Source organism: Cavia porcellus, unplaced genomic scaffold, assembly GCF_034190915.1.
Source record: "Cavia porcellus strain 051 isolate PalLab524CR breed Dunkin Hartley unplaced genomic scaffold, mCavPor4.1 scaffold_28, whole genome shotgun sequence".
Lineage (NCBI taxonomy): Eukaryota > Metazoa > Chordata > Mammalia > Rodentia > Caviidae > Cavia > Cavia porcellus.
The window spans coordinates 36,360,945-36,384,805 of record NW_026947511.1 but is presented as its reverse complement, the minus strand read 5'-3'; the positions used below and the strand labels follow the sequence as shown (position 1 = coordinate 36,384,805).

Here is a 23,861-nt window from a genome sequence, read left to right as displayed (position 1 = left end):
TGGTCCCAGAGCTCATGAACAATGAAGCTTCCTGGGCATCTCCAGCCACTTTGCCGTCACATACTCCCTCCGCCAACCTTTCCTAGTCTCTCCTGTAGCAGCATCAGGTCAGGCCTCACTTTCCTCTCCAAAAGAGTGTCCTCTTCAAGGTTCCCAGTGGCCTCCATGATTCTAAATCCATAGCCAGTTCCTAGGCCTCCTCTCCCTGACCCAACAGCACCCCGTGGTACTGTGGACCGCCCCTCCCGAAATAGCCTCCTCTTACTCTCCAGGGGCACCCTTCACTTGGTCTCCCTCAGAGACCCCAGAAGCTTCTCAGTCTGGCATTGGAGTTTCCTGGATCTCTGTTTCTGACCTGTTTTCTATCTATATAGCTGTCCCTGGGGATTCTTGGGGAGCTGTACCCCAGAGGACATGAAAATTCACAGATATTCAAGTCCCTTGGATAAACGGCATACTATTTGCGTATAACATATGCATCCTCCCATCTTCCCATATAGTTTTTTGTTTTGTTTTTTTAGACAGGGTCTCACTGTGTAGTTCAAGCTGGTCTTAAACTTACCATAGAGCCCAGGCTGGCCTCGAACTCATGACCTTGAACCCTGCCTCAGCCTCCCAAGTGCTGGGATTATGGCACCATGCCAGATGTCTCCCATGTACTTAAATCACCCCTAGGTTATTTATCATGCCCAGTGCAGTATAAATGTTGGGTAAATCACTGCTACACCATATTGTTCAGGAAATAATGACAAGGAAAGAGTGATTATAATATGTTGGGTTGTCATTTGCAGAATGTGATCTGTGGTTGATTGAATTCATGGATGTGAATCTGCAGATACAGAGGGCTGGCTATTCTTACTCTACAAGAGATCCTGTCACATGATTTAAATACTGTCTATAGAGGTGTGCCAAAATGCTTGAGATGAACCAACTTACAAGGAGAAGAGATTCATTCTGCCTTATGGTTTTAGGGGTTTCAGTCCATGGGCTCTTGGCCCCATTGCCTGTGGGCCTGTGGAGAAGGAGCACATGATGATGGAGGATGTATTGTGCAGCAAAGCTGCTCTTCTCATGGAGACTAGAAAATGAAAAGAGAGAGGCAGGGCTTGGGGTCTCACAATCCTCTTCAAGGACATGCCCTAATGACCTAACTGCCTTCCACTAGGTCACACCTCCTTAAAGGTTCCACCTACCCAGTAGTACACAGACTGGGGCTCAAATGTTCAACACCTGATCCTTGGGGGACACAACTCCAGGCCTGTGTGATGCTGGCGATTCCCAGCTCTGGTCCAGACCTCCCATGAGGCTGTGTTTTGTTGGCCATGTGCGTCTCTCGCTAGGAAGTCTGAAAGCATCTCCAATGAGCCACTTCCCTAGCCCTGCTCCTCATCTGTCCTGCACATCTGTCCTCCTGCAGCCCAACTTCTCCATCCCGGTGAGGACAACACTAACCTCTAAAAGAGGAGACAAAAAAAATCCTTAGTGCTATCTCTAATGTTCCACAGGCATTCATCAAAGGAAATCCTGTCCATTCAACTCTTAGCGAGAATCCAGCCATTTCTCATGACCTCGCCAGCTCGCCAGCTGTTCTCAGCCACCATCACCTCTCACCTGGATTCCCACGGTGGCTTCCACCAGCACCACACTTCTGCCCTCCTCTTCTTCCTGTGTAGGTCAGCTCCTGTCTCCTCTGTGTGTGTGTCTCTTTATCTCATTCCCACCACAAACCACAATCATCAGGGTATCCTCCAAAGTTCCACATGTGCCCCCGCTTCCTCCCTAACCTTTGTCATCTCCGACTCTCCCCCTGGTCTGCTGGCTCCCTCTCTGTCTTGTCTCTTGAACGCCGTTCACCTTGAAGCCTTTGCACTTCCTGATTCTTGGCCCTGCCCCTGCCCATCCCTTCAGGTCACATCTTTCCACTCCACCCTGAAGCGCCATGAAAATCAAACCACCTGAACGTGCATGTGCACATAAGCTCACACAAAGCCCTGACAAGCTCTCAGGTCCCTGCTGAATTGACAAGATTCTGGACGAGTATAAACCCACCCCTTTTGTTGTCATAGTTTTGTACACATAACACTTAAGCTTTCAGAGAGTGGTGATCTTTGGGGATCCCCAAGGATCCTCTATCGCTCAAAGCTGAGTTGGGCAGTAGGTATCTGGTTAGAGCACTCCTTCCCTGGCCCACCTGAAAACCATAGAGACGTATACTACTGCGGGGGTGAGATCTGGGGCGAGGTCCTTCCTCCCTGGCCCTTCGAGCCATTTCCAGTGCTTCCTCCCAGCAGCTACATCTCAGAGCTGATTAACTAGAAACATGGACCAGGAGGCAAGATGGCAAGAAGGCTGGGCCTGGAGGCTGGCAAGTGCACAGTCTCCAGCTGCACTCGTGGGGCCGGGGATGTCTGGGGTGGGACTGATCAGCAGTGTCCTGGGTTCCTTTGCTGAAACGGGGTTGGGCAGCATTGGGCAGTCAGATGGAAGAGACTGTTTCTAAGTCAATTAAGTGGATCCGAGCCCATTCACTCAGTGAAGAATAGAAGAAACGAGGCAGAGTGGCGTAGAGAGAAACAAGAATGGATTTTAAATATATCTAAGAGCATGTAGAACTCCAGTAGAAGCGACAGCACAAAATAGCAATCAAGAGCACACATTCTGAACTCCAAATCCATTAATGATTGAGATGTGAATGATCTATGCTAACATCCACCCCTCTTTTCTAATTAGTTTAAGAACCTTTGTTGTTAGGTGGCCTCATTAAGCCTGGAATAAAAGTCCATATCACTCATATTCCTCTGCTATTTAGTATGAAGTATATGACTAAGCTCTAGCTTTCAAGTTATTATAACATAGTGGTTCAGCTTCCAGCAGCCATCTGGGCTGTGGAATGAACCACATCCCAGGGAACAAATTCCCTTGATGCCCCTTCTGGGGCTTGGTGCCCTGGGGCTGGCTGTCTTCTCCAAGCAAAGTCTTTCACTTTTGCAATTTTGAGCCTTCAAAGGATAAGTCTTTGCTGGTTGCCATAATGCTGTTAAGCCGTCTTTCCTATTATCCTGATCTAAGGTATTTGGCTTTTTTTTTTTTTAATGCTAATCTTTTCAACAACCAACCTCTCCTTTTCACCAACTTTGCAGGCCCCAATTTTGCAGGAGCTTCTTTTCTGCCCTAACTCAAAAGGTTTTAAATCATTCAGCATGCCATTTGCTCTTGATTTTGAGCATAAAGCTGGCTAAAATTTCCAATTGTACCTATGCCATACTTTCAACATTAGGCTGCCTTGAAATTTCCTTTGACAGATTCATTAGTGCCTTTAATCTTAGTCTCACACACAATGAGCAAAATGTAGACAAATTTTCTGTCAGAGAATCATACACATGGTCTAGAGTTCGACTGTCTGTGGAGTCTTTCTCTACTGAATTTCCTGACCTTGATCTTAACTGTCTGCCTTTTTATTAGCATTCTAGTCTTCTGAGCTTTGATCAGAATCTCCCATTAAACGCAGCTTACAGCATTCTAGGACTGCATCTCCAAATCTTTCCCAACTCCTCCCATGAACCAGTTCCAAAGGTTTCTGAATGACACGGTCAGGTAGCATCACAGCAATGACCCCATTTCTCTGGTACCAAAATCTATCTTAAACTATGAAATGTTAGGGGAAGAGTGAACATCACCCAAAGAAGACCTTTGCCTGCTACTGTGGGTGAGGAAATTAGTGCCTTTCCATCTGTATGCAAGTAATTGAATCATGGTAGATATAATTATGAGCTTGCTATTGCATTGTTGTATGGCAATTAAATATGGTTTTAAGAGATATGTCTGGAAATTCGTTGACATGGAGGGGATTGTAGCAGCTCATTGTGATATGTCAACTTGAATGGATTAAGAAAGACCTAATGGCTTAGCAGAGCACAGTTCTGGGGGAGGCGGGGGTAGGAGTGATTGACAAGTAGGTCACAAATTGAAGAGGGAGGATCCACCCTCTTCGTGGGTGGCACCAACCAATAGGCTTGTAGCCTGGATGGAATGAAAGAGAATGAAGGGAATGCTTCTTTGGAGGAACTCCAGCCTTCTTCTTTGCCTCTGGACATTTGTCTCCAGTCCCTTCAGCCTTCTAGCACATAGTCTTCAACCATCCAGCGCAGATTCTTTGGCTTTCCAACACAGACTCACACCGCACTCCCCGGCGAGCTCCAGACCTTCGACCTCCAGCCAGATCCCCCAGCCCTCCAGAGCATTCTTCTACCCCTGATCCCGCACACAGCTCCTGTGAGTCTCCTTAGTAAATCCTTTATGTATCGTAAATGTATTTTTATATTAAACCTGCCCCTCTAGCAGACCCTAACTGATACAATGACCGTGAAAGGTGAAGGCTTTGAATGAAATCAGGATATCAAGGCAACCAAAGGCAGCCATGGCAACACACCAAAAGGCATTCACCAAAGAGGACTTCCAAGGCTGCTTCAGAAAGTGGCACAAATAATGGGATAAGTGTGTCCAAAGCAAGGGGAATATTTTGAAGATCAATGGGGATGTATGTTTTGTTATAGTACATTTTTTTAAGTATTCACTGCATCTTGTGATCATAATCTTATTTCTTTGTTTGGAGAAAGGGTACTTGCAGATATAATTAAGCTAAAGCTCCTAAGACAGAACCGTCTCAGTTTACTCAGGTCAGGTAGGTCCTAAATCTGAGACGGGTGTCTTTTAGGAAACACACAGACGAGCAGAACAGACACACAGTAAAGAGGTGATGTCATCACAGAGGCAGACTGATGTGGCCACAAGGCCACAAGTCAAAGAATGTCAACAAGTTTATAGTAATTTCTTCCACCAGCTATTTAAAAAAAAAAAAAACCCAACACACATCACTGAGACAATGAGAGAGGATAAGGAGAGTTCAGCTCCCTGGTAAACCAGTGGCCAGGGCAGGCAGAGCAGAGCTCGGCATAGGAAACTACTTTCCAGTGGCCAAAGAGACGGACAGCAAAGAGCCATGGGGGTGAGGGGGTGAGCACCAATGCCAAATACCACTCGGGTCAGGGCAGAGAACTGGAGGATTCGACATCAAGGAGGGCAATTCAGATTGCGAAGCATCTCCAGGGGAGAGATGGGAGTGGGAGCCCGAGGATCTGGGGCCAGCGTGTTACTGAGCCCTGAGCCGGGGAACAGTGAGCACAGAAAATCCATGCCGGTGTGGAGGGATAGAGAAAGCAGGATGTGATTACATAGACAATCCAGGGTGCTAAATGGCTAGCGAGGAGGCGGGGGGGGGGGGGGGTGATTGCAAAAGGAAGCTGAGGTTCCTGAGCCCCAGAGGAGGAGCCCCCAAACAGATGCCAGAACAGGTAAGTAAGAAAGGTTGTGGCAGGATGTTGAGGGACTATCCACCTAGTAGCTTCTATGAAAAGCAAGGTCACCAACCCAGATGGATGAAAAAGGGTGGGACAGAAGGTCATGAGAGGAACAAAAAGGAAAGGAAAAAAAAAATGGGGAGGGGAAAGGTTTGAAATAACTCCTGTAAGCACAGAGAGTGTTCAAGACTTTCTAATCTCTACTCAGGGCGGCTTGAGCCAGAAAGCAAATATTTCGGGGCCCCAGCCTTCACGGTGGCACAAGGGTCTCCAGCACCCCTCAGCAGCCTGGGCCAGTCCAGAGAAGACAGAGAGGAGGTAAGTGGCACTGAGAACCTGCCGGGCAAGTGAGACATTGGGCCAAAGGGGTGGGTTTTGCTGATGGACTAGGAGAGTGGGGTGGTAAGCACACATTTAATTTGATTTCAAAGTGAAAGAGGGGAATTCTTAATTTACTAGCGCTACAGAAAAACAAGCACACACCTGGACGGAGTGAGCGAACTAAGCGAACTACATGTTTATCCTAATGTACAGCCACTTGGGCTGGGACAGGGCCCAGGGTGGAGGAGAAGACAGTGCCGGGGGTGGTGGTTGGAGGCTTATAGCCTGGGGGTTTTCAGGCAGCTGGGCAGAGAGTGGAGGAGGTGGCACGGTTGACAGAGCACCACCAAACTCGGCTGCCTTAGAGGACTGTATTTCTGTATGCTGCTACAACAAAGAGCCCCAGACTGGCATGTCTGTGGTGGTGCCCCGCTGTAATCCCCACACTCGGAAGGCTGAGGCAGGAAGATGGTCGAGAGTCTGAGGCCAGCCTGAGCTACGCAGTGAGTTCAAGGCCACTCTGGAATACATTTTAAAAAAGGGCGGGGGGAGCCACAGATTGGACAATTGATAAAGAAGAAAAATTTATTTCCCTGTAGTTCTCGAGGCCCTTGAAGTTCAACGTCAATGTGGCACTTGAGGATGGGCAGAAGATGAGAAGCTCAAAGGGAGCCAGCCCACTCATTTTGTAATGATGTTAGCTGGCTCAGGGGGCAGAGCCCTTGGAACCAGGTTCCCTGGAGATGCCTTGCTCATCCTTGCTCATGGGACACAAGTGCCATGCACCGAGCTACACTCCAGCCTGCCTCGCCCCCACCTCCCGCCGTGGCTGCACTGGAGGCTCCATTTCCTACGCATGCTCCTTGGGACGCATTCACACCTGGCTGAGGCTACCAATGCTTGGCGCTCGCTGCTCGTCCCTGCCAGAGCCCGCTGCGTTTCTTCAGCGCTCCCCAACTCTAATTTGTCCCAGAGCAGATGACAGGCTCCTGTCTCTGAGGCTCTAGACCACAAAGCCTGGCTGGACTTATTCCTGGATTCCTTAAGTAAACAGAGGGCCAGTCTGAGTCCAGTGCAGGTGAGACAGGGGCACCCACAGTGTGGGGTGGGAGCAGGGGAAGGGAAGATGGACTGCTTGCTGAGTGCTATGGCACCACAGAGATGACCCTGGGGCAAGGATGGAAGGGAGACTGTCTAATGGGTGTGAGCAAGCATGGGGTGGCATTGTAGGAGTCTTGTAGGGCGTGGAGGCTGCAGGAAGACTACATGGGAACCTCCTCTTGATAGAGGATGGCACGTGCAAAGGCCTGGAGGCAGGAAAGCCTTGTGCATGCAGGCAGAGAGTTGGGGGACAGGGCATGCATCCAATTTGTATAGCGAGATGGCAGAAGTCCGGTGTGGGAGAGGCTTTGAATGCCATGTCCACACCACTTGAGCCACATCTCATGGGCTGCATGGAAAAATTCTAAGAAGGAAGGTCACTGGGTGACCAGAGAGACAACATCTCTATTAGCCAGCTTCCCTTCCATTCTTTGATGTGGCCAGGGCTTGTCTCAAAATAACACAGAGAGCTCTGCCCATTCCACTTCAGGGTGCTGTCCCACAGGCTGCAAATGTCCCACAGGCTGATACACAGACAGATCCCCAAACTGTTCCCCACAGCTGTCCTCCACAGGAGGGCATGATCACATTGGATCAATGGCCCTGCGTGGCCAGGTATCTTCTGGAGTGACCAGGGACTGCTGGTACCCTGGTGTTCCTCCACAAGCTGAGAGGCCACTGGTAAAATGTACTTGATGTCCTTCTTCCTCCTCCATCGTCCCTCCTCTTCCTCCTCCTCTTCCTTTTCCTCTTCCTCCTTCTCTCCTTTTTCTTCTTTAGCAATTTCATGTTCGAATTGGAAGGAGGGGAGGAACGTGACTACTGCCTATGAGGAAGGGCCCAGCTTGGTCCCCTACTTTTCCAAGGGTGGCTCCTCTGGGAACAGGGCTCCATCAGGAGCCAAAGGCCCTGGGGGTGCTCTGCTGGTTTGCCAAACCACATGCACCCCAGGCCTGATGTCCATGCCAGGCTCCCCTCTGTCCCCCTGACCCTCCGCAGCTGGCAAACAACTGCACAGAGGGCCTCCACCCCCCAGGGCCCTAGGAGTGCCCAGTCCTCCCTGCAACAGGAGGAGATTTGATTCCCGAGGAAATGATCCAGGCTGAGAAACTCAGATGGCCAGTGTTGCACAATCTCCAAAGGCCCAGGCACGTCCCACGGTTCAGCAGCCTGAGCGTGGGGTTGGGGGATCTATCCACCTTCCTGGCTTTCAAAGGCTGAGCAAGAGCCTGTGGGAGGGGCGGAGGGGTCAAGCAGCCCTTATGGCTTTACCATCTGTGTGCTGCAGGACATCTGGGGTCAAGAGGGATAAAATCTGGCCAGTGTTCCCCAAGCTGGGTGCCTGCACCCACGGGACAAAGCAGGACCACTTGTATGTGTGTGTGTGTGTGTGTGTGTGTACACAAAGGTGGCTTCCAACCAAGATTCAGCCCCTTGCAGGTGGGGTAGTGTTTCTGTAATTCTGCACAGAGTCACCCTGAGGATGGGAGAGCTCTGGGAGGGGGCAGAAAGAAGGTTGGGGTGACAACCAGTTCTCAGGCGTAGTCAACTGTGGAGTGCTGTGCCGAGGAGGAAGCTGGGGTCAGGTATGGGAAGAAGGTCTGCATTCCACCACCTCTGTCCCCTATGGGGGATGGGACAGTGGCATAGGCAAGAGAGGATTTGCCATTTTGCCCTTTCTGCTGTAAACTGACACCTTCTGTGTCAACACCCTGCAAAGGCACCTAGGGTTGGGCCCTGGCCCAGGACAGGAGAGGCAAAGCACAGCCCGGCTAGGGAGTCCTCTGCAGTGTTCCTGACGCAGGATAGTGCAGCAGGTTCCAGGGACCTCTGGGTCTCTTCACACCATCAGTCACCCAAAGTGTCTCAGAAATCAACGGAGTCAATTTGCATAGGATCGTGAAACCACATCTTCTGTCCCTGCTCATCTCTGTTGGTCTTTTGAGCCCAAATTAAAAGCTTATTTTATCTCAATGAACTCCTCCTGCCCTACTTCCTCTTCAGGCTCACATTTGCCCTGCTCCTCTGAATACAAAGCTCTGGGTTTGAAACTTCCCCAAACACCTATCAGACCGGTGCCCAGGAGACTTTAGAGGCTGACATTTCCCTTCTGCCTCTTTCCCCACCTCTCCAGATGAACCAGATCTGGTCATTGTTGAAACCAGATCAATACTCGCTTACCTACTGGCTGGCTGCTCACAGCTAGCAAATCAGCATCCTGTTTGCATGCTCATTGGACCCACTGGTCCCTGGAGAAGTGGGCAGGGATGAGATGGACACTCTCAGTCGTTAACCCCACAGGTTTAAGAGAGGGTAGAGACCTGTCCAAGGTCACTCACCCTGTCTTCTCTTCACCGTCCCATTCTGGCAATCCTGGGGTGGATGAAGTTCCTAGACAAGGAAGAGAGAGCCTCACTTGAGAGTTCCCACCTATATTCAGCTTTGAGTCAACATGAGGGGACAGAGTTACCACCTGGGACCTGGCCAGACTGAGACCAATGCATGGAGAGCTGGGATGTGCTTAGAACTGGTAGTTTAACTATCAGGCTCACTGGGTGACCTTGGCAATCCTTTGCCTTCTCCTGTGTAAGGTGGGGGCTTAGGCTGGGACCTCCGGCATTTCCAATGTGAGGTTTCTTGATGTGGACATGATGAGAGCCATAGGTTTGGGGCTGGCCCAGTCTCCTGGCCTGGTACAAGGCCCCTGGTACCCATCTGGTCACTCACGTCCTGTGCCCCATTCCCATGGATCATACTGTCTCAGGGGATTCTAGAGCAGCTGGCTGAGAATCTGACCTCAAGTCAGCCAGCCATTGGGGCCAATTACCTGTAAATTGCTCATATTTATTGATCACCTTCTGGGTATAGAACACAGGTGTTAAGCAGGTGTGCTGTGGGCAGTAGGAAAGAAAAGCACAGAACCCAAGCAGCCATTCAGCCTTAACACACACACATCTATGCCTTGATCCAGCCAATCCTCAGCCCAGTGTAACTTTCCTGACCACTCCACCAGGTTTTGCCTAGGAACAATGGAGGAGAGAGGAGAAAAGGCAGCAGAGGCCATCAGTGTGGTCACCGGGTATAACAAGAGAAGGCGTCCATGCCAATATCAGGCTTGGTCTCGAACTGAAAACATGACAGGTGTATTTTGTTCCTTGTGGATCCTAACAGAACCATTGACCACCTTACACCTGCATGACCCATAAAAGAATTTCCATAGTGAGGGAAACATTAAGCACTTCCACCTGGCAGGGCAACCTTCATCTAAAGCATGAATGGGAGCCAAGTTAGAGAGCTTGGGTTGCAGCTGGGTGCCGGACGCTCTGTTCTTGGCTCCCCAACTACCTGGCTGTGCAGTTGGGAGACGTCACCTCTCTGAACAGCAGTTTTCTTTCTATAAAGTCTAGGGATGATCTATACTGGTGGCTCCACACCCTGCACTTCCCTGTGAGAGCTCAAAGGGAAGCAGAGTTGTGCATTTCTAAAAGTGAGAGGGTTTTTGCATGTATTCCCAACAACCAGGTGCCTTTTTTTTTTTAAGCAAATAGGTTTGACACAGCTTAAAATGACAAAGGGCATTGGATAGATGTGTGCCTTTAACGAATAAAAACCGCGATACGATTGGCATATGTTAACAATCATACATTGGTTCTCAAAATCTTTGACAAAATGGAGATTGGAGACCGAAGGGACACTTCGTTGGAAGCAAAGGGCTGTGCGTGGTCACTACAGAAGGAAGGCTCCCCTGGTCCACGCCTCCACAGATGCACTAAATCACCCAGGACAGGTAGTGGGAGAAATCCTCCCAGAGGGGCTGGCTTGGCAGAGAGCTAAGCATTTTGGGATCTGCTTCCCATCCCCAAGTTGGTAACCTCACAAACATCCCGAGTCAGGATGACGGCCAGGCTGGCATCTGAAAAGCTCCAGAGCTGCCTGCAGGTGGGCTGGAAGCCCGAGAAGCCAGAAGCGCAGCACAGCGGGTTCTCAGCAGGAGGTCAGTTCCGCTTGGTGGGCACAGCGATTTGGGCCTTGCCACTGGGTCCCCAAGACCGCGGCGGCGAGGCTGAGCCGGTGAAGGCCCTGGGGTTTCGGGGGTGTCTGGTGAGAACAGGGCTCCTTCCGGACAGATGTTGGTTCCCGACATCCCTTGGCCCTGGCTGGGTTTTTGGCGACCCGCTAAGGACCAAAGGGGCAAGGAGCCAGGCGGGCCCAGAGCAGAAATAAGAGAAGGGAGAAAGGGAGGAGGGCGGGGGTGTGGGGACAGGGAGTTCTTCCTGGGGCAGGAACCCGGCCCCCCTCGGTGCAGCCGGCCCGCAGAGCGGTTCTGCAGATGGAAGGAATTAAGCGCGAGGGGAGGGTCCCACGGCGATAGCGGAGGAGAGGAGTGTAGGAGAGCGGTGAGGGAGGAGAGAGAGGCAAGCAGTAGACCAGACGGAGACAGAAGAGACTGAGGAGACAGAGGGACAGTCACAAAAACATGCAGACCAACAGCGAAAAGAGGGACACAGGCGACAGAGCCGGTGTGTGCGTGTGCGTCTCTATAAAACAACTGGAAAGGAGTTGGGAAGGAACGAGATGGACTGGAGCCGAGGCAGGGGCGAGACTGATTGGGCCCGGGCAGTGCGGAGCTCCCGGTGCCCCAGGAGCCGCCCGGCCCGCCCCGCGGTGTGGATGGGGCTGGAGGGACCGCCTAGGGGCGGCCCGGCGCCGAGTTACAATGTATCCACCAGCCTCTCTTTGCCCATCGCCCCGCCTCCTCTATTTGCATATTCCACGAGGTAGCCAATGGAGGGCGCGAAGGGACATTGAGGGCGGGCGAGGGCGGGGCCTCCTCTGCCGACCCCACCCTGGGAGCGGCCACCGGAGGGGTCACTAGCGAGGCAGATAGCGGATCGCAGCGAAGGGAGGGGAGAGAAGGGGTGGAGAGGGGCGGGCAGAGGAGGGGAGAGGCGGGGCGGGCGGTGTAGGGGGCGGGGCCCAAAGTTTCCTGCCCAACTTTCGCTGCCTCCTTCCTCCGCCCGCGCGCGCCGGGGCTGCAGTCAGGGGGGAGGCGGCGGCGGCGGCGGCAGCGGCTGCGGGCAGCGCGCGGGGCGCAGGGCGCGAGGCGACCGCCGTCGGGGCTCGGGCGGCTCGCAGTGGGCACAGGCTCCCCGGTGCCCGCCCCTCCGCCGGGAGGGGGGCGCGAGCGGGCGGCCGGGGAGGGGCCGGCGCGGCCGCTGCAAAATGAGCCTGCTGTCGGCCATCGACACGAGCGCCGCCTCGGTGTACCAGCCGGCCCAGCTGCTCAACTGGGTCTACCTGTCGCTGCAGGACACGCACCAGGCCAGTGCCTTCGATGCCTTCCGGCCCGAACCGCCCGCCGGCGCCGCGCCCCCGGAGCTGGGCTTCGGCAAGGGCCGCCCCGAGCAGCTGGGCTCGCCTCTGCACTCCAGCTATCTCAACAGCTTCCTACAGCTGCAGCGCGGAGAGGTGGGTGCCCCGCGCGCGCTCGCCCCGCGCTCCCGGCTCGTTCTGCCAGACCCAACACCCGGGGTCCCCCGGGCGTCCCCAGACCAGGTCACCTCCAGGCTGGCGCAACTCAGGCCCGGACAGGGCCCTGCCTCCCGCCCCCTCTCTAACCCCGGAGCCCTGCTCAGAGGAGGCTGGGAGGCGGGGGTGTCTCCGGATTCCCTACGGACAGCAGGGGTGCGGCCACGGTGGGGAGCCCCTTCCAACTATCTTTCCCTAGCCCAACGCTGTCCGCCTCCTGGCCACCGCTCACTGGGACCCAGAGTGCAGATTCAGCTCCTAACTCCTCCAGAAGGGCCTAAAATCTTCACCGACTTCCATGATTGCTGACCTGAAAGGAGCCTTGGAGAGCTGGGGCTGGCCCAGAGGATTGCCCCTGCTATTCCCAAACGGTGACCCCCAGATTGGCCGTCCAGCTGCTTGCCCTCCCCCAGCCGCATAGGAAGTGGTTTTTGAGGGCTTGACCCACAGACTGCGCTGTCCCTTGCCCTCCCAGCCTGGAAGGAAATGAAAGGGAAATCCTTACAGCTCTCTGGGGCGGCGGGAGGGGGTCGCGGGGACTAGATAGGGGGAGCAGTTCCAGCTGCCCAGGCCTTCTTCTGAAACTTGGGCCTCCCTTGTCGCCAAGTTAGCCTGGTTGGTGGATTCAGTTACAAAGTCTACGGGGCAGTGCCTCTTTTCCAGCTAGATAAATACCCAGAGGGCCCTGACCTCTCAGCCCCTCAGAGGGGGCTTCTCCAAGCCCTTCCAGGTGTCACTCCTCTCAGCCTTATGCTAGATCCCCCTCCTCCTGTACCCCACCTGCGCCAGCTCCATTTGGAAATCGCAGGCACCCTGTGGCTTTCACTGACTTCCTTTGTGGAGGCCCAAGCAGAGCCAGTCTGGAGAGCAGGGGAGATGGCCTATGTATGCAACAGTGGGCTGGGGTTATGTGCTGGAGGCCACAGGTTGCCCTTTCTGGCCTCACCAATATGCTCAACCCTGCCCTTACTTACTGGAGGATTCATGGATATATAAAACGCTGGCCCAAGACCCACACTTCCTGCAGCCTCCTCGACCCCCGTGGGTAGCAGTAGTGGGGGAAGCTGGCATAGTGGAGGGACGTGGGTCTGGAAAGTTTCCCTTCGGTGCCAGGCAAAAGCATCTGTATGCCAGTGCTCTTTGTAAACTGTAAAGCGCGCGCTCTGAATGAGGAATGGTTCTTGGCTGGAGATCTTTCTTTCTTGTAAAAGACTGCCGCCTCTTCAGGGAACTAGCTTCAGGTGACCGGGGCTTGTTCGTGGAATGTGTCTTCAGTGCCTGCGTCTGTCTTCCCAGTTGTTTATTCTTTAACTAAACATTTGTTGAGTGCTGCGTGGGTCCCTGGGGCTTGGCAGCCACAGGGCCAGTGAAGGGCCCAGCTTGTAGGCCAACAAGGCAGTATGTGCAAATGTGGGTGACTGGATGGGGGTGCTTTCCCAGTATGTGATGTGGTGTTGGGAAGGTGGGTGACTGGATCAGTGCACCCCACGCAGAAGGAGACAGTGACCTGCAAGTTGAGTGGAGTCCCTAATCAGCCTGTGAGACCTCCTTTCACACCCACTCTGTGGCGGTCTTGTTGCCCATGTGTGTCTCTGCTAAGAAATCCTGGGGACCATCAGGAGTCCCCTTTGCTAGTAGGATGTGGTCTCTTTTTGGAAATTTCTGGCCTTCAGGGTCCTAGCTATGGCTCAGACCTATGTCCTGTCACTGGTTGCCGTGTGCCTCAGTTTCTCCATCAGAAAGCACAGTGGGGAAGGAGCAGGTAAAGGTTTTCTACAGCAGTAGTCTGTCATGGTCTGATTTCAGGAAACTCCTTGTCTCTCCCAGAGCCTCAGTTTGCCCATGTGTTCAGTCTGGTCCCTACCATCCCCTAGGGTAGTCTGTCTGGGCTGGAGATCTCTCCTAACGAGAAGAGATGTGCCTGCTTACAGGCTGGGCTCAGGGGACACAAGGGGCTTCTCTTGTGCTCACAGGCCAGTGGCTTCCTTGGAGGGTTGGCAGGCTGGCTCCTGACTTCCGGAAGCCTGTCTGAGCCTCAGCAGCACCCCCCCCTCCCCAGCTCAGATCCCCAGCTGTTTCTTGGGGACAGGCCTCTCCTGCATTCAGGGCTTAGCTGGTGACCTGATATGGCTCCAAAATAGCAACTGGCTAAGAAGGCAAGAAGAAATCCCCCCACCTCAGTGTCATCAAGGGGCTGGTCAGACCACAGCAAATCCTGTGTGGCTGGAGAGGATTCTACAAAGGGACCTGGAGCCCAGGAGCTCTGCCATTCTGTGTGAGGCCCGGCAGACCAGTGGCAGCACCCGCGGATGTGACTTGCATGCTGACCGCTGACCACAGCCGCCTGTGCCAGCCCCTGTGCCAAGAGCCCACCCCCTGCTGCCCCACCCCCAGGCTGCTCCCACCACAATAGCAAAACACCATGAATGCAGCTGGCACTGGGGGGAGGCGAGGACATGGGGGCACAGTAGCTCATTGTGCCCCTGGATCCTCGGCCACAGGAGCTGCAGATAAGCTGGGGTTCTAAGCCGGGAGGGCGATGGCAGTGTTCACATGCGAGTTCAGGGTAGATGCCAGGAGGTGACTTTTAAATGGCCAAGGGCATCTTGTGCACTTTCTTAAAAGACACTAAGGCCCTGTGAACCCCACTTTGGGAAACCTGATCTGTTGGAGGGAAACTTCTGAGCACCCCCTCTCCTCTGGTCCCCAGGAAGATGGATCTTGGGAAGAGTGGGTGCTTGCAATGAGGAGTATTTCCTGCCAAGTTCTCTTTAGAATTTCAATTCTCAGCAGCATGGGGGCCATGGGATCTCACCTCTGGAAAAGCAGTTATGCATTACCTTCTGGCCCTGAGAGATACTGAGACCCAGAGGAGACACAGCCGGCCCATTACTTGTAGGCGGACACCTTAAGTCTCATTATATAGCGTAGGCTGGTCTCAAACTCTCAGTGATCTTTCTGTCTCAGCCTCCCAAGTGCTGGAATTACAGGCAGGCGCCACTGCATCCCTCATTAGATGAGCTCCTCGGGGCAACCATCCGCTTTCCCTTTTCCTCCTGGATAGAAGTGGCTGGAAGGCGTGGCCATGTCAAGTGACCTGTACTCTGTGGCTGTTGGGGAGGGGCTTTGGGGTCTCACATACTGGGAAAGCGCAGCATGCTGTCCTTTCCTTGTGGTCAGACAGTACCAGCTGGCACAGCGAAGGTTTTGAGGAGTCCTGGGGAACAAAACATGTCCACTGGTCTTCAGCCCCACATTTCCCTACCTGCTGGAGCAGAGAATGTTTTTGGCACTGGATATCTGCCAGGATTTGTCAGTCCCAGTGGTGCTCCTAGAGTCAACACTGCCCTGGTGGCCTAACCTCATATTTAGGGAGCTGTCCCAGAGTCCCCTCCTGGGTCCCAGCTTATGTCCAGTGACACTGCAGACCCCTCCTCTCTGCCGCATGACTCAGCCACTGAAGCTTTGGGGACAGTAGGCAGAGTATCGTGAAGCTTCTTGGCTGCCTCCTGGGGCCTTGTGTGCATGCAGAACTGTGAGAGCAAAACCTGGGTCCTGCTTTCAATGATTTCCAGCTGGACAGTGTGCAGGGGTCACCTGTATCACCTGTGCCACCTGTGTCACCTGTGCCACCTGTGCCACCTGTGTCACCTGTGCCCGCAGCCAGTGGAAATGAGCCAAAGGGCAACAGGGTGAGTGTGGGGCAAAGCTGTCCTCTTCCTGAGGATGAGTGTGTGCTAGAAGAATGGCTTTTTAAGGCTTGGCCAGCAGTTGGGGAAGATCAGTGTGGCCAGACAACCACCAAGTGACAGATTACCAACCCCTACATACACATGCACACAGGACAGCTCAGGGACCCTGGGTTGTAGGCTGGAGTTCTGGTTCTGCCACTGGTGCCCTAAGCGTATCATCTGCCTCTTGCAGAGCCTCAGTTTCCCCATCTGGACAATGAGGCTACCGTGCATAGGCTGTACTATGGGAACCAACCCTCTTGGGACGCCAAATGGTGGCTCAGTTAAGGATACTGCTGACCAAAGCAGCCCGGCCCTCCCTCCATCACAGGAGGTTGCCTGGGTCAGCATGGGCTTGGAGGGAGACCAGGCCTTGGGGTGAGTCAGGTGGAAGGTGCTAGTGATCAGTCACCAGCAGTGGCCCGTCCAGGGGCTGCAGCACCAGAGCAAGTGTAGCCAGTGGAGAAGGAGACTGGTGCATGGCCCTTCTGAACTCTTGGTGTTGGGTTGCTGTTAGTATCACTCATAGCTGCCATTTTACAGAAGGCAAGACAGAGGCTACATCCATCGCCTGCAGGGCAGTGGCACAGCTAGATCTAACTCTTCTGTGTCCCAGCCAGGAGTTGTCTCTGTGGCTTGTCCTGCAATTGGTCTTTAGCTCAGGGCTTACCTAGGTCCTCTACTGGGCTCCTGTATGGGGCAGGCAGGACCCAGAAGCCTTCTGTCAAACCGCAAGGCCCCTGACAGCTTGTCCCGGACCCCAGACCCCATGAGGAGTGCTGGGCAATGGTCATAGTGCTGGGTGCCACATTCCTGCTTGGGCTGGCCTGGTTTTGGAGAAGCAGAGAGGCACACAGCACACTTTCTTGTGTTTTGGTTTCCATAGCACAGCCTATGCATGGCAGCCTCATTATCCAGATGGGAAAACTGAGGCTTTGCAAGAGGCAGATGATACACTTAGGGAGCCAGTGGCAGAATCAGGACTCCAGTCTATGACCCAGAATCCCTGCTGTCCTGTGTGCATGTGTATGTGGGGGTGAGTAACCTGTCACTTGATCCTCCTCTGGCTACACTGATCTACCGAGCTGTCCCACCCCGCCACACTTCTGCACCTGCCATTGCTCCTCCCAAGAGTGCCATCCCAGCCATCATCCAACAGACTCCACTGAACTTCGTTGTGCCAACAGCCAACAGCCAACAGCCGTGGGGCTGAGCCCTCCTCCAGCTGCTGGGACCTGGTGACAAGACAGGCTAGGCTAGCTGAAGGTGCTTCTGGCCAAGTTGACTTTGCTGTGTTATGGTCACCATGCGTGTCTGCCTCCGTAGCTAAATTCAGTGGTAGGAGAATAGGACTTCTTGGCTTTTTTCCACTTAATAGTCCTGGAAGCCGGTGCTCGGTCAGCACCGGGGCATGCTAGGTGCTCAGCTAATGTGTACTAGAGGGATGGGTGGTGAGCGGAGGGGTGATTCCAAACCTCTCCACTCTTCCCACTCCAGACCTGTGAGCACGCGGATGCTCTCCTTAGCCCCTTAGCTTCCTGATTTATCCCAAGGAAGACATATTTGTTGGTTACTTGGTTCACTGGAATGACCCAATCTGGAGGCAGTGAAGCCCTGTCCCTACTGCTGTCCCTGAGGAGGTTTAGTGTGCTGATGACCCTCACTTTGGTGGATGTTGCATCTCAGAGAATCTGAAAACAGCCTGAGTTCCTGTTGTGGGCTCAGTGCTCAGAGCACAAAGGGTGCATGTGTGCACATGCTTGAGGTTGACGTGTGATTTCAGGGGTGTCATGGACACTCTGGTGAGACGGTGGATCCTAGACCCAGGCCTTCTGCAGTGCAAGCTGCAGGCCTCCGTGGTACCTTGGACTTGCTAGGTGTTAGGGCCCTTTTCAGTCCTGGGACCCCAGATTCATGCCGTCTCCTCTTGATAAATATGCTGTAGATCAGAGAGGCAGCAGGTCCCTGGGGCCTAAGTGCTAACCAGGGGGAGGGCACAGAGCTGTGAAAATGAGCACCTGTCAGGTGAATGATGAACTGGGCAGGGGGCGGGGAAGATCTCCCCTCAGTCTTCCCTGCTTTTTCCTGCTGTCACCACCTGTGAGCCTACCTTTGGTCCTTTCTCCCTTTCTCTATACACATTTCCTGCGTCAGAAAGAAAACTATATTCATGAGGTCAGACTTTTTTTTTTTTTTTTTTTTTTTGAGACAGGGTCTATTTGCATAGTTCAGGCTGATCTAGATCTTGCACAGTCCACCTGCCTCAGCCTCCTGTGTGCTGGGTCTATAGCCTGCACTACCACGTCTGGCTTAGGTCAGACTTCTCATTGAGCACTTTTTCTTGTGTACTTTTTCTTGTGATTATGTGCCTCCTGGAAGTGAAGGTGTTGAGGCACCCTGGTAAAGGGTCACCACCCTCATCATGACCAGCCCCACACAGTCTCATTTGCAGATCCATGTAAGGCCTTGGATATCTCAGCAAAGGCCAGCTGGGTGCAGCTGGGAGCTTCTCAGTCAAGATGGGGCTGGTGTCCCCATGGCCATTGTCTGCCACGTCCATCCTGTCACCTTTTCAATCTCAGTGCACCTACAGACCTCTGAGTGTGTGTGTATGGAATGCCTGTGTGCTGGGCACCAGACAGATCCTGGCGACAGAAGGACAGACCCTCTTAGGAGAAAGGATGAGTCATTAGTGAGCCAGCAGCTTTTGTCACAGACTGGGCAGTGTGGTTGCAGGTACGCACCTCTATGTGTGTGTTAGATTCAGTAGTGAGGAATGTCTAAGGTACTTTTCTCTCCTTGCTGAGAAAATGCCCAATACTCAAAGTTAAAGGGGAAAGTTTTATTTAGCTCACAGTTTGTAGAGGTTTCAGTCCATAATGGGGTGCCTCCAAGACAGGGTGGCATGACAGAGGAGCGTTCCAGAGGAGAAAGAGTTCAGGGTAGCAGAAGACAGCAAAAGCAACCAAGGGAAGGGAAGATAAGCCTCTTTCTGTTCCTTACTTGGTATACAGGCTACCTGCCCTAGGCCAGGTGTACACTCACACCCTTAATCCCAGCCAGAACTAAACCAAACCAATCAGCGGACTGATTTACTAGTCACACGTCCTTAATCCCAGCATCACACACTGCAGATCCAGCTACCTCTGAAAAAGCTCCATCTAAGACCACGTGAGACTTGCGGGGAGGGTGCATGTAGACACAAGCCATAACAAGGGATAGGGCAGCTTTGGGGATAGGAAAGCAGTTGTGTGGCCAGCAGAAAGAACCCCACAGATCTGGGGACTAGTATTAGAGAGATCTGGGTTCAGGACTCAGCATGGGCATTTTCCCAGTCTCCTGGGATGCCTTACCGGGCACACAATGTATTCTTAGTGGCCTCGCCCACCACCATGTCACTCCCAGCACATGTACCCCCACTCTACTGCTGCCCCTGAGCTCTTATACGGATCTCTTCTCCCTCTGGGCTTCATCCAGAGCTCTAACTACCCTCCCTGGCCTGTGGTGCCCTCTGACCACTGTGGGGAAGAGAAGCCCCTTTAGCATGCGTGCCTAAGGAGGATCTGTCTCTGCACTCCATATCCAGTAGCAGAGTCACTGTCTCTGGGGCCTGAACCCCTCGTACAACTCAGAAAATCTGGTGCCTCATCTTACCGAGCCCAGGGCTTAGCATCTGGCACTTTCCTCTGGCTCCTCTTCTTGTAAGAGAGGCCAAGCCTTGGAAGCTGTGTGGAGGCTGAAATGTCACAGTCCAACACATACTGGCTGTGTTACCCTGGATGGGTGACTCAGCTGCTCTGAGCCTCCTTTTCCAAGTCCATAAAATGACGCCAACTGCGATCATCCAGATTATGCTTTTGCCAGGCAGAGAGCAAAGCCGAAGAAAGGTAGTCCAGTGTGTGATGTGTGTGCAGTCACCACTCTAGTGTCACCCCGTCTGATTTTCCCCAGCAGCCATGCAGACCCATGCAGAAGTTCCAGCCATGGGCAGGAGCATGAGACTTAGTCCTCTTGACATGGGATCAGGAGGTGAGGATGATCTCAGGTGAGGGTCCCAGTCTTTCTGCTGGCTGCGAGGGTCACCAACCGAGGCCTCTACCTGTCACCTGGTACCCAGAGCAACCAGTCTATCCACAGGAAGCCTGAGGCTCCAATCCAGACCTTTCATTTAGGGTGATACCTTTCCTGGCCCGTGGGGATCCAGGCCCTTCCCAGCCTGGGCCGAGAACAGGCAGAAGAGACCAGCAAAACCAGTCTGGGTCCCAGGGCAACAGGAGGCCACAGCATGGTGCCTCCAGGGCTGCCCAGCCTTGCAGGAAAAGGAAGGAGGTGTCACAATCCAAAGAGTCTGGAGTGACTCCTTAACACCGACAGACTGACAGACTGTCTCAGGCAGCATTGCACGATGGTCTTTGTGCCCCCCTAGGGCAGAGGCTGGGGGTCGGGGGTCAGGGATCATGGCAGGAGGCCCTAGGAGGAGGTCAGGACCCTGTGGATCTGTGCTTTTCACACTATTCCCGGAACCCTGAGGCTTAGTTATGGCTCCGAGGTTGCAGTGCTGGAGCTGGAGCCAGGCATAGAGCCGGGTCCTGCCGGGGTTCACACGTTCACAGAGAAGGGCATTCTGGGAAGAGGCAGCACATGCAGTCCAGGGAGAAAAGCAGAGACATTGCTGGGGACACTGAGAGGAGTCACTTGCTGTGATCGAGTTGGGGCTGACTGATGGAGGCTCCATGCCTGCCTGGCCCCCAGCACAAAGGCCAGACGGACACCCACCCGTCCACATGTGCCGGGTTTAGGGTGTCTGTCAGGACCCGGAGGCCTGTGCCTGAGGATAGCAGGGCTGCAGCTGGTCAGGTGTGGCCTCCCCTGCTGCCCCATTGTATGTTTCATAGTTGGGAAACGCAAGAGGTCAGCACCTGGCCCCGTGTCCTGACCTCTGTTCGGTGCCCGCAGGCCATGAAAACAGCCAGGACTTGCCTTTCACCTCCATGGCCCAAGCTCAAACAGGGCTGCGGAGAGGAAACAGCGTGTTACCCCACCCGCCCTTTGCAGGCCAAGCAAGGGGCCTCCTGGTGGTTAGTCCAGACCGGGCCTGCAAACCTCTACCTCTCTAGGCCTCAGTTTCTCTGTCCATAACACAGAACTGAGGCCAGGTTGGCTGTCTGCTCTCTGTTCTTTAGCTCTGAAGTTCTGTTTGTCTTGAATTGGGCCTAGAGGCAGCAACCCCTGCATCCAGGCTGGAGGACATTGCGGTCAGGGAGGCTGTGTGTGGAGGGCCAAAGCTGTGACCCTGGGGAGGCAGGGGTGGGTGCTGTTGAGCCACCGGAGAGAGCTGCCTGCTTGGAGGCCTCTAGCTGCCCGGGATGCCTGAGGGGCTGTCGTGGGCAGGGGAGTGTGGCCACAAGTTGGAGGAGAGGAATTTCAGGGTGTAATTAGTGCATTTTCAGGCATCCACCAAACTTCCCCTTCCTCTTAACAACTCGCTGCCAAGACAGCCCTGATTCCTGTGGACTTACTTAAATCCTATCCAGAAAAAAAGAAAGAAAGAAAAAGGAAATGGGGTGGGGGGGTAAGTCAGTTGTTATTTGTGAAATTGCATTTCCCAGCCGTGAGGGTGAGTCACAGCGTTTGGAGCTTGGCCCTGCTGCCCCACACTGGCTGCTCTGGGGTGGGGTGGGGTCTCCTGGGCTGGGATAATTCTGGCCAGTGGTACCCCACCATGCTGGGAGCCTGGGAGGTGTGCATTTGGGCTGGGGGAGGGGAGAGCCAGGAGCCGGTGTTTGACGGGGCAGCTTCCATTTGGGAAGACAGAAAGTTCTGGATGGTGATGACAGTTGCATGGTGTGAATGCTCATTGCCACTGAACTGTGTGCTTTGAGATGGGCATAGTGGCCTGGGCACTGTGGTGCATGCCTGTGACCTCAGTGCTCTGGGCAGCCCAAACTGGAGCATTGCAAGTTGGAGCCCAGCACGGACAATTTAATGACTTCGTGAGACCCTGTCTTAAATAGAAAAAGGACAGAGCAAAGACCTCGGGTTCAATTCCCACTACTGTGCCTTCCACCAAAGTCCCAATGGTATTCTTTATTGACTTGTTTTGCCATTTGGTGCAAGATGCAGATTCTAGACCCTTGGTCCTGAGAGGTGCTCAGTCTGTCTAGGGTGCGGCCCAGAGAACTGTTTTGGTTACAAGTTTCCCAAGTCATTCCATGCAAGTTTGGACACACTTGTTTAATCCGGAGAATGGGGAGCATGACTCATAGTGCAGTGGTGAGAACCGCTATCTGCGTGTGTGTGAAGACCCAGAGTTGGAGCGCCAGCCTCCGCTGTCACCAGGGTCACCAATAGATCTCATGCCCATTGGCACCTGATAGAGTGGCTCCCAGGGACTCCCGCTCTGCCTGCTGAGGGTGGCCCCTCCCTGTCAGGTTCATTGGACAGCTGAAGGGTCACCCCCGGCTTCACGCTCCTAGGCTTCTTTTTTTTGTCTTTTTCGTTTTTATCGGTACCGGGGATCGAACTTATGACCGCACACTTGCAAAGCAGGAGCTTATGCCGCTGAGCTAAATCCCCAGCCCCTCTCCTAGGCTTCTTGATGGGGCCAGACAGTGGTAGAGCAGAGACAGCCTCCAGGATCCATGCACAGTCGCTGCTCTGCAGCTGGGGGCTCCCGGAGCCGCCTTGGATGTGGTGTCTCTTTTCGTCTACATTCCAGGCTGGCATCCAAAAGTGCATGGGCAGGAACAGAGGCCCAGAGAGGGAAAGTGCTGGCCCAAGATCACACAGCAGTGTGTCATGATGAAGTACCATCTCCCCCAATGAGGAGGGTTTTATGCCCTAGGAGGGAAGTGACCTATCCCTAGAGCAAGGATGAACACACAGGGAGTGACCAGGGGAGGAGACAGTGTGTTCCACACTCTGGGCACAGTTCTCAGCTGTCCTCCCTTCATTCCCTCCGTTGTCCCCACTCTGGACCCCCATTTACCCTGGCTGTGAGGCCCTCCTTCCACTGGCCCTGGGCCCCATCAGCCTGAAGACTCCCAAGAACACAGCCCCTGGTATAGCTAAGGTGCCCAGGTCCACAGCTCACTTCTATAGCTCCTGGACACCTGCATTGGTGCCAGGGATGCCAAACCCTGTGCCTGGACTTGTCCTCTTTCCAGCCTCAGCTCTGCCCTAGGAGAGGGACCCACGGCTGTTCCTTACCAGCCTCGCCGCAAGCCCCACCTTCCCTGGGTTCCAGCCTGTCAGGCCGCCTGGAGCCCACGACGCCTATAAATAGAGGCTGTGTACACCGGGAGGTGGCCTGGGCCGCGTCTGCCTTGACACTTGGCGGGGTGTCTGGTTCCTGTCATCGGGAGGTGGGAGAGGTAGGCCACTTCCCTCTTCTGGCTCCCGAAGAATGGCCGGGGCCAGGCTGGGCTCTTAAACACAGGAGACCAGACAGAGAGCTGGGCTTCAACCTTCCTTTCTGTAAAATAGAAACTATGCTGCAAGCTGGTGGGGAAACTGAGTCAGCACCGATTTGCCTAATGTCCCTCCACCAGTTAGTGGCAGGGTCCCAAATCTAACAGACAGCTTTCTTCTTACGTCATGGCAGCTGTAAAAAACTGAGAGTAGTAATAACCATAGCCACTGTCACTGTCACTGTAGATTGAAGGGTTCCTAAGTGTCGGACATGGACAGAAACTCCCTGGGGCCGCTGTCATATTCCTGAGCTGCAGACAGAGCCATTAAGACCGGAGTGGCTAACTGGCCACCCAAGAACTTACACGGGGGTTAGGGTTGGATTTGAACTCAAGCCAGGAATTTAGACAGC

At 53.8% G+C, this 23,861-nt stretch overlaps 1 protein-coding gene across 4 annotated transcripts in view; it reads left to right on the top strand.

Annotated features, from left to right (window-relative positions):
• Window positions 1-11,825: 11,825 nt before the first annotated feature.
• Window positions 11,826-23,861, top strand: part of Zcchc24 (zinc finger CCHC-type containing 24) — a 47,881-nt gene continuing 35,845 nt past the window's right edge. Inside the window, exon 1 of one of the 4 annotated variants that reach the window (XM_063238760.1) lies at window positions 11,826-12,248. In XM_063238760.1, the coding sequence (XP_063094830.1) occupies window positions 12,003-12,248 (246 nt within the window). In that variant the 5' untranslated portion in view covers window positions 11,826-12,002. The remainder of the gene's footprint in view (window positions 12,249-23,861) is intronic. The other 3 variants (XM_063238761.1, XM_063238762.1, XM_003473614.4) reach the window with 3 other exon arrangements.